Consider the following 11429-nt stretch of genomic DNA (forward strand, 5'->3'; position numbering starts at 1 on the left):
GTGTAAATTTCTGTAGACATTTCTTATATTATAATGAAATTATGTAATATATTTTGTTATATAATATTTTAACCTTGAATTTTACTAAATGTGTATTATATTTTTTTTATCAAAACAATAATTATTAAAATAATATAATTTTGTAGTTTATAGATCTGCCAATCCATAGGTTAATAATGACTTATAAGTTACAATCTAAAGTCACTACAATATTTGGTCAGAAATATATTCTAACTTAATAATTTATTAGGAATCTATAAATGCTTCTCTCTAATGGTAAACAAATATTAAAAATAAAATAAATGATTAATTCCTTGTTAATAACCAGCATTGTTGATGACAAACAGGCATTCATTTATTAAATCAATTATGATTTAAAAATGTAAGTTATAATGTGTTAGACATTCTAACTTTAAAATTTGCAATACTGATAAATATGGCTGATGTTGGTATATAAAATACAATTTACAAAAGTTAAATAAAAGATTGTCTAAAATAACAATAATCAATATTATAGGACAATAAAAGGATTTAGTTTTTAATTTGATTTTGGTAAATAACATTTGTGAAAATAGTAAATACAATACTTAAAGACTATTGAAGCATTTACCAAAAAAAAAAAAACTTATATAATATATTTTACACATTCATTTTAAACGTTAGATATGCATACATTTATAATATGTGACATCAATATAAATGTACTTAATACAATTCGATTAACAATTTCTTATAATATATTTATCTTTAGTTGAGAAAGTTAATAATAATTATACAAATTAAATATAAGTTTTAAAACAATTAAGGTATATATAAACACACATATATATACATATGAGTGGGCAAATGTGAATTTGTGTATGATCCAATAGATATAAATTAAACTGATAACAAATAATACCTACTAATAAAGAATGTTACGAAACTTATTATAATAATTTAAGACAGAAAAAATAGCACATATAATAAAATTATATAGAATTAAAAGATTCCATCCAACAATATTTTGCTGAAAATAAAAAATAAAAAATAAACAAATAAACAAATATTGTCAATAAATAACTATTTACCTTAACATTGCATACAAGATTTATCTTTTTCCACATTTGGATTGGTTTCACATTGAAGGATTTTCTGTTGTACTCCAGAATCAGCAGCATTCAAGTCAAGTCTGTAATTTATAAAATAAGAATAAATAAATATTTTTATTAATTTCTTGTCTTTGTACACATTTTGTAACTAGGAAAATGGATTAAATTTCCACTTTAAAGGACGTTGAACCAAAGTGGAGTATTGAATACTATCAATACAACTCAAACGAAGTATGTATTAGTAGGGGATGCGCAGTGAAGACCAGTTTTGATTCCATTTTCTCGTAGAATAGAGTATAGTTGATACTTTGGGGTGGCCAAACAGGACAACACTCAGTACTTCTCAGTCAATATTTACTCATAACCACTTATCAACAAAATCAATTTTTATTTTTTTTTTTATTGTAATTTAAATGTGTTCACCAAGTATTCGTATTCAAATTTATAGACATGATTTAGTTTTAAATTTAATTGTTAAATATTATAGTCACCTACTCATTGAAAAGGTACACTTGATATCTACTATGGACCACAGTGAGTTTCCCGGTTTTTCTCTAATATTATTTTTCATAGTCAACTTTCAAATGTTTTTAACATTTACTAAATAATATCATTGATTATGAATACTATAAATTGTTCACAGCAGTACAAAATACAGTCAGTTCTGGATAATAACACCAGAGTCACTAATAAATTTAGCGTAGCATATTTTGTACCGCAGTAAGTGATCTATAGTATTCATAATCAATGATAATACATACCCAAGAATATTAATAAATTATCTTTTTAACACGTTGACCTCTGCACTTATATTTCTAGTCTGGTGTGTATAGCCACGTATCTGCTGATAACACGCGAGACAATAAAAGTAAATGAAAAAAAGCGGGAAACAGAAATCAACTGCAAAGAATTTGCTTATTGTATGGCCGTGATAAATAATATAGCGGTGCCTTGATAGCCGAATTATTTTTAATCAAATTTTTAATATGCACTAGTGACGATCACGGGTCGGCGGCGGCCTGACGGGCCCCAATACCAACGCCGACCCGTGATTGGCAGCGGCGGTGAACGTGTTAATTTAACTTGTGTACATTATAATTATTTCATAATATTTAAATTGTTTTAATAACTGTTAGCAACTGTTAAATATTAAAGTACAAAACATGATAAATTTGTACCAGTTTTTATCAATCAACTTAATTCATTTTTTTAAATGTTCTCTATTTATTTTATGTTAAATAAAGAGAGAGATATAGTTATACAACATACTTTCAGAATAGTATTAATATCTCCTAAATATCATATATTAATAATTTTTTTTTTCATGAGGAAATGAATTATTAAGTATTAAAAATTATTTATCATTCACTAGTAAGTATTACATTATAATAGTATTATATTTAAATTGTCTTGTATAACATACCTTCCATCTTGAATGCATTCATAAATTATCTGAGCAGTTTTAAGGAAAGCATCTTCTACATACTCTCCGCTAAACATTAAATAACAATATATTAACCATTAAACAAAAAATAATAAAAAATATTTGTATTATATAAAATATATCATTACGTTTTGGCACTTGCTTCCAAAAACATTAATCCATTTTCATCAGCAAATTGCTTGGCTTCTTCATAGGACACATCTCGATTACTTTCCATATCCAATTTGTTCCCAATCAAATAAATCACCTTTACAATAAAACACAATATTACTCTATGTCACATATTTTATTAGTAAAATTAAATGAAAGAATAATTAATAGTTGATAACAATAAATGTGTTAGTATCATTAATTTTTAATAATGACAATTATTATATAAACAATGTATTTATAAACATATAAAAAATGTAACTAGTTCAGACTATTTTAGGATTTTATAATAAAGTAACAGATTTTTTTTATTTCTAATTTAAATAAAATTAAGCACTATTTTTATAATATAATTGATATAGAATATAGTTAGTAAAACAATAATTTGTAAGTAGGTATAAAATGTTAAATTTAATTAATTTTATAATAGATTAATAAGTATAAAGTACTGCATTTATGAAATTGAATATACTCTATTCCAAATAAGTTGTGGTTTGCGCATGTACAGTCTTGTTGACTGCCATTAGTTCACTGCAGATTGTACAGTTTTTCTAAACTTATTAGGAATTGAGAAAAGTCAAATATATAATAATGATTTAACATCAAAGAAGTTTTGTTATTTTGTTATAATTAAAAAATGTTAATTGTAGTAATTTAAAACATTGTACTATTATTTAAATTAGAAACTATTTACTAAACACAATGACATTTTCAAAATATTTATACTTATTTTAAGCTAATAATTGCATTTCAAATTGTTTGGTAAAAATGTTTTTTTTTTTAAAGTCAGAAACCTGAAAATTGAATACAAGATTCCTCATAATTGCTATAATCAACATTTAAAAATATCAAAAATTAATATGCATAATTTTTTTTTAAATTTAATTCACTACTTGTTTAAACTTTAAACGAAAAATAAATTACATATTGTAATATCAATAAGCCTGAAATAGATGAGGAAGACCTTACAGTAGATAATAACGTATTTGAGAAAGCACAAAGCTTCAAATACCTAGGTGTAATTATCACTGGTAACAATGACTGGACACCGAAATAACTAGTCGCTTGCTCAAAGCGGAAAGGACTTTCTTCTAACTAATAAAATATTTCAAATTGAAACTATTCTCTAGAGGAACAAAAGTATGACTGCACATAAGTATTGTACGACCAAATAACCTATGGATGCGAAGTATGGCCGACGACAGTACAAATCGAACTAAAACTCAGAAGTTTTGAGAATAGAGTTTTAAGAACAATATGTGGACCGTTTTTTGATACCGAAATAAATAGGTGGCGTAAAAGAAAAAACAAAGAAATAAAGGAAATCAATAAGTAATGTAAAGGGACAGAGAATACAATAGTTTGGACACGCAATGAGACGAGAGGAAACAAATGACGTCAGAGCAGCAATTGAATACAAGGCAACAGGCAGAAGACCCAGAGGCAGACCGAAGAAACGATGGATAGATGGAGTGCAACAAGATCTAGAGAGGTTAGAAGTAACAGAGTGGGAGGAAAGAATACAGGATCGTGATTAATGGAGAGCAGAGACGGTGGCAGCCAAAACTCTTACAGAGTTGTGAAGGTTGTGCTTTTACAGAAAAAAAAAATACATATCAATAAGCTATAAATTGTCCCAAAAATAATGGCTGACATACATACATTTTTGCTTTGTTTTTTGTATTTAATGATTTATAATTGTATCAAAATTTGACACACCGACTACAGTGCCCTAATTACTGATGAAGTGCACTCAAAATCTACTATACAACCTAGCAACTTCTACAGTTTTCTTATTTATACCTCATCAGACCAAGTAAAATTAAGGTAGACGATTAATTTACAATTTTTAGCCTATTTATATTTTGTCATAATATTGGACAGTATTATTTTTTGTTATTTATTTATTCCAATTAAAATTCAAATTAGTGTTGATCATTTCAAATTTATAAAAAAAATCTATCGATAAGTTGATAATTTATTTCTTATACCACTGGTTTTCAGATAAAATTGAAATAAATCCAAGTTTACTAAGATCCAATTTTATTTTACTCTAGCTGTCCCGTCTGGCATAGTCCGCGCTAAAGATTTGTTTTTCTTTTTTATAAATATATTTGGAAAAACTGTACATACCATATTTCTACTAAATGTAATAGTAATGTAATTTACTAATATGTAACCATTGGTATCCCTATGTATAAGCAAAAAAAATATTCTATTTTCATGAGCTCAAATAAAATTCATGTGTGAGCAACCTTTTAACTACCTAGATATAGGAATTTAAATGATAAACTATAAACACCATCTAAGCCTCAAGAAATCTATTGATATAACTTTTATTGAAAACGGATTAGTAGTTTTAGAGTCTACTAACTTCAACTAAAGTAACGCGGGTTAAAAATATAGTGACCAAATATCATAATTATAAGTTAAAATTATTATACACGGTTAATTACCTTTATTAATATAGAAAAAAATACTAATTTCTACTAATTTGCTACTATTACTATATTATAATAATATGTAACCAATGACAACCATATATATACAAAATTCAAAATTTAAAAAGGCCTTTCAGTTTTTTTTCAAATTTTCCATTTTTTTTCAAATTTTTTTAATTTTTTCTTTCCGTGAAAACCTCATTTGGAATATTACAAACATTTTTTTAGAAAATGAGTCAAATCGGTACAACCATTCTCAATTGATGTGGTTACCAACAAACAGCTTTTCATTTTTATTATAATATAGATAATATTACTGTATATCTATACATATTAATAAATTATTAAATAGCATTACTATTATTTATATAGTATGCATTGTATGCATACGAGACGTGGGCGACCACTAAAATGGATAAAAATGAATTGGGTGTTTTTGAAAGGAAACTTTTTTTTTAAACCATAAAAGCACGAGGAAGAAAATTTTTAAGTAGGGCTAACGAAGAATTGAGAAGTTTTTATGGAGAGGCTAGTATAATAGAAATCATGAAAAGAAGCACAATAAGATGGGAAATCTGAGGGAATACTGGGGAAAATAACAAGGTGGAGACCAACTCAAAACAACCCTGACAACATAGGTCGAATAGAATAAAGAAGGATTTCAGGATGTGGGGATAGAGAATGCAAAAGAAATTGACAATGGACAGGGAGAAACGGAGGTATATTGATTATGTGGCGACAGGACTAAGATGTAAACATAATATAATAAACAAATTCTTATCATTGTTCTCAATTCATCAGTATCCTACAATTAGTTAATTAAATTAATATATGAAACTGATCAATTAATTATATTGATTTAAGTCACAATACTCTTTGAGACAATATTAGATACCTAGTTCTTAAACTAATTATGTCCTAGATATTTCATGACAAATATTCATGCCCTATGTTTAACAAATTAAGAAAAAAAAAGAATTGTATACCTAATATAAACACAACTAAGCTTAGTATGTTAGGCTAAGATGTCTAAGGTATTTGGAGTTTAAACATAACAATACTCTCAAATAACTATTGAATAGTCAATAAATTCAAATGGATCACTTTTGATATATATGAATTATTGTATTTAAACTGAACGTTTCTGTTGTTATCATTATAAGCTGAGGTGTAAGCACAGAAAAACCTACAAAAATGTTCAAACTTGTTATTGATTTATTTCTTTTAACATAAATCTATTATCACCAAATAAAAGTGTTAATTTTAAAAGCCATTTAATGAAAACTATTTTCAATTTTACCTGATAGGTAGTATTAAATTTAATACCCTTATTAACTGCGGTGGTTTTTAAATTCCTACCTTCAAAATTTCCTGAAATAGTGTCAACGAGTTATTTTATACTTAAATAATTATGATAAAAGAAAAAAACAGCAATTATATATTACTGGGCACGTATAAATATAAAAAATAGAGTAGGTACTGTTATGCTCTAATAATAAAGTTCTATTAATAGTTATTTGGTACAAATATCTTGGTAGTTAAAAACTATATTTAATTGTTAAAACTTACAGTTCCCGGATTCGTAAGATTGCGAGTATCAGATAACCAACTACTCAAATGATTATAAGAAGAACGTCTGGTTATGTCATACACCATCAATGCTCCAGCTGCTCCACGATAGTACGATCTAAACATTAATGACATTATTATCACACTACAAAGGCATATATTTAGTAAAAAAGTCTGAACCTTGTTACTGCTCTGAAACGTTCCTGTCCAGCTGTATCCCAGATTTGAAGTTTAATTTTCTTCCCAGATACTTCAATGATTCTTGTTCCAAATTCTACACCAATGGTGTGCGGGCAATCAGCAGTGACTGGATATAGATGTAAAAAATTTTAAAAAAATGAGTTCCTAGGTACCTACCTCAACAAATGTTTAGGAGTGGGTATTTCACTTTTGCTATGAAATTGACACTTACACTTTTGCTCGGTGAATTGGTGCAGCAAACATGATTTACCGACACCCATGTCTCCAACTATGATGTACTTGAATATATACGAATACTGTGAAGAAGACATCTTGGACTCAGACGCTTTGGAACTCTGCAACAGATCAACAAACCAATCAAACATACTAACGATGGAGGGAAGTGGTGACGAAGTGTACACGAAAAACGAGGGACTTTTGGGCATCACGTCGATGGTTTAGTAAGGGGGGGGGGGGGTGAATGGTGGCGACGTTTCGATAGACACTTACATTTACGGTAAGCGAACAGCGATGAGTTTTCTGTGCGTCAGGATGGATACACCACGAAGGGATAGTCACCAAGAGGTGGTGGTGTAGGGCGAGCAGGTGAGTGAGTTTTCAAGCTAGATAGGGAACGGAGTTATCGAGCTAATTAGGGAACGAGTTCTCGAACTGGTAGAGAGTAGACAAAAACGGCGGAGCGGATATTTGGTTAAATAATGTGTAACAAGTCGATCGGGCGGCGGAGGCGGATAAAATATGCTAGCCACCGTTTGTTCTTGGACGTAGATATCGGAAGAAATACGTACTACGCGGCCGTTTGGGTGAAACAATGTATCTCACTGTGTCATTTAAATTGAAAAATATTATTGTTTCATACGAAGCGCGCGGGCGCGCAAACGAGAACACAAACACACACACACACACACACACACACACACACACACACACACACACACACGCACACACAAACACGAGAAACAAAGATAAAAAACGAACAATTATTAAGTTGAAAGACGGCGGCAATTGATCTATACGGTGGATTATTTCCGTGTCGGCAGCGGTGGAAAATAATAATTAATAATATTGTTAAGACGTTAATGACTATGATTGTTGTTATCGTATGGCCCGCAACAGATCGTAAATAAATTATTAGTCTATAATAGACGTAGGTAGGCAGCTAAAATTGTAGATAGTACCTACGGTATCCGTACTTTTATAATATTATATCGATTGCTGTTGTAGTTGTCGTTGAATTCTCGGTCACGCACTACTATTTTACCTATCCTATCAGACGCCTCGGTTAGCTGATATTTAATAATTTGATGTTTATATCTTATGAAAACAATACGTACGGCTGAAACGACGCAGCAGCACTGCAGCAGTTGCGAATATCGGAAACGGGAATACTTGATAAGGACGGCGGCGTAAGTACGTCGTACGATCTGGATGGCGAGCGCGGCGAATGATCGACTGATGACGCGACGGCGGCCCCCCGGCTATCCCTCCATCATCATGACCCCGCCCGTAACTGTACTCGTAGGTCGTGATCGCAGCCGCGGCGTCGGTCGTTCGTTATCGTATCCGCTCGTTGCTCGTAATTATATTATTGATATTATTATTATTGTTATTATTATGACTATTACATTATTATTGATTTTTATTGTGTTGTTTGTGCGATGGATACAATTATTAAATACCATAACAAATTGTACGCCTGCAGTATACAGGAATGCTACGATTGTTCCCAGTCGTGGTCACTGGACACTGGTCAGTGATAAGTGATTACTGATTACCAAAATATTTGGTCACCGGACTAGCGCTGGCACACCAAGAGGCCTGCGACTACAACAGACACCATGACTCACGAGTACGGAGTGCCCATGACATGATACACATAAACATAATTTACCCGATTAGAAAATGGCATAGTCATTCGGCCGAGTTTGTATAAAGCTCTCCTCTGCTAGTGGTTCTGACTTTTGAGACGGATACTTTGTTGTGGCCCCCCGCCCCGTCCCTTAAAAAATTATAGTCCTTTTCCTGTTGGTACACTTTTTCATAATAATTATAATATTATCAAAAAATACATAACCGTATGTCCATATTATAGAATTCATTAAAAATTTAAAAAAAATTATGTTTCATAGTTTTGCTTAAAGTACTAAAGTAGCCAGTAGGTATGTTAAGTATTATATAACACTGCGATTAATGAAATTGCTATACAATTTGATAGTAAATACATACCTTAGTATCGAAAATCTGACTTCGGCTAATTTAAATATAAAAAGAAATAAAAGTTTCAAAATGATATACTATAGGTAATATGATAGTACCTATATTATAATACACAGATAATCGAATAACAACTTTGTAAGTACTTACAACAAAATATTACATTTGATAGAAATGTACAGTTTTATAATTGTGAAATTTGTTACACAACTTTATAGTTAATAAAATATTTTAATTACCTATTGGCTACTGCTCAACATTACTGCTGTTTGCCTGTTTATAAAAAATTAATTGAGTCATTAAATTAAAATACTAAAATGTAAGTATCAAAAACCAAAAAAAAAATAAAATTTTTTTAAAACTATTTAGGCATTAGCAATAGGTATATAGACGCTATATATGAAATAAATATTAGATTTCAATTTCAATTTCAAATAATGACATACCTAATCAATAAAAAGTATTCGGAGTAATATTTAAATTTCAGTTTATACATATGTAGGTATTAAAAATAATTTGTAAAATAATATTATGAAAAAATTATTATTAATGATTTTTGAACTAAAATAAAGTACCTATGATCGTTTCATTGATATTTGTTCACGTGGCCCCATGGCACCCCGTAATCAGCGATTGCATTCTACGTGTTTTTTTTATGTCATCGGCATTTTGTATATTCGTGTTTTTTTTTAAGTGGACGTGATGCCCGCATATGTTGTCTCAGTCTTATAGCCGCACATTACGGTTTTATTTATCCTTGAATAGTGTTGGACGTAGTTCGAACAATGTACACTGATAAGTGATAGTGTGTGCAGTGTGGGGTTTAAAATGGACAAAGTACATACCTACACGGCTACACCGAAACAGTATAAAAACTGAGTAGTTTTATTTTCAGTCCATGTTCGAAGTTTAAAATAGGTAAAACAGAAGATGTGTGTTCAATTTGGATGTCTTAACTAAATCAAACGGAATATGTATAGAATATGTAAATAGAATTCGTTATTATTTATTAGGAGGTACATATAGCTACAAATAGAATAAAAAAATATAAAAAAACTCATAAAATAATTAAATAGTTAATAAAAAAGGTGTTTAATTAGCATACGTAGATATACTACGATAGTATACCAACGATTATTCTTCTATTATTCAATTAGGTACAATACAAATACGTAAATTACGTTACATACTTTGTAACAAGTAGCATCGTAATATTAAGGGGGGATGATGTTGATCCCCCTGAAGACCAGAACCTATTTTTAATGTCGACAATTATTATCAATTTACAATTACAATTTAAACTTTAAATATTCCAAAAAAAAATCGGTAAAATGGATTAACCATGTTCTGAGATATATAAAAGTAAATCCTGAAGATATTATAGATGTTGTATTCAAAAGACATAGGGAATTGGATATATAGCTAATAGCTAAATAATAGTTTTATATTTTTAACTAATTTATACAAAACTATAATATAATAGGTATGGCAGTATAATATTTTATAGATTCTGAGCTGAGTGATGATTGATTGATTAATTATGACTACCACACTACCTATACAATGATGTGTATTTTTTTTTATTACTTTTATATTTATCTAGCTGAAATAATTAGATAATTTAAATATTTTTATCTAGATTCCCTGCAACACTGTAATAATAGTAGTTTTGTTGGCAGACGCGAATTCATTTTGTAATAATATTATTTTATGAAATCAATTAAACAATATGCAGGTACCTAAATTTATAATAATTATTATAGTTGATGCAGCCATGGCCTTAGACGCCGAGGCTTTAATAAATAATAATAAAAAAAAATTATTATAATATTTACCATTGTGCCGAATGTCGGTAGCGACGCATCCGTCGCACGTCGCATTCAATGAACATAACTCTACCCGAACTTCGAGTGCGCTCTGTTCCGGTGTCGGAGATATGGCCGTGACAGTGCACCGTTAGTTTTACCTTGAGAGTTGAGACACGCGCTTGGGCGTTATAGAGTATTTACACCGTCGTGGATTATTTAATATTTATTCTATGACATTGTGTTTGTATTTTATAGGCAGCTCCAAGCGCTGACATTTAAAATTGGTCCTTTAATTACCTACATATAACCTATACAGACTGGACACAACAGAGTGTCATATATTGTATACGTCAAGTATATTTTATAAGACACCAACAAATAACATTGATAAAGTGCATTTTTTTCGGTCGTAAAACGCTTTAAATTTAGGCACATAAATCAAAAATTATCAATATATATCTGTTATCATCCAACAATCATAGGTAATTTTACTGTTTCAGTAATTTTGACG

At 29.6% G+C, this 11429-nt stretch overlaps 1 protein-coding gene across 9 annotated transcripts; it reads right to left on the reverse strand.

The window, feature by feature from the left end:
- Positions 1-310: 310 nt before the first annotated feature.
- On the reverse strand, positions 311-11024 carry Rab14 (Rab-protein 14). Of its 9 annotated transcripts, none has more exons than XM_008186172.3 (9): positions 8231-8345; positions 8090-8162; positions 7108-7231; positions 6876-7002; positions 6696-6813; positions 2664-2782; positions 2515-2583; positions 1071-1171; positions 311-1009 (listed from the first exon to the last, which is right to left on the reverse strand). In XM_008186172.3, exons 3-8 carry the CDS (start codon positions 7205-7207, stop codon positions 1072-1074), a joined length of 633 nt encoding a protein of 210 aa, XP_008184394.1. In that variant the 5' UTR covers positions 7208-7231; positions 8090-8162; positions 8231-8345; the 3' UTR covers positions 311-1009; position 1071.
- Positions 11025-11429: the final 405 nt, after the last annotated feature.

Source organism: Acyrthosiphon pisum, chromosome X, assembly GCF_005508785.2.
Source record: "Acyrthosiphon pisum isolate AL4f chromosome X, pea_aphid_22Mar2018_4r6ur, whole genome shotgun sequence".
Taxonomy (NCBI): Eukaryota; Metazoa; Arthropoda; class Insecta; order Hemiptera; family Aphididae; genus Acyrthosiphon; species Acyrthosiphon pisum.

What these genes read in the sequence shown, in the direction of transcription:
- Rab14 (XM_008186157.3), bottom strand. Translation starts at nt 7,207, where the DNA reads ATGTCTTCTTCACAGTATTCGTATATATTCAAGTACATCATAGTTGGA. An exon ending in CGTTTCAGAGCAGTAACAAG is followed by an intron (nt 6,814 to 6,875) that starts GTTCAGACTTTT and finishes ATTAATGTTTAG; the next exon opens with ATCGTACTATCGTGGAGCAG. An exon ending in TTGGAAGCAAGTGCCAAAAC is followed by an intron (nt 2,584 to 2,663) that starts GTAATGATATAT and finishes TTTAATGTTTAG; the next exon opens with CGGAGAGTATGTAGAAGATG.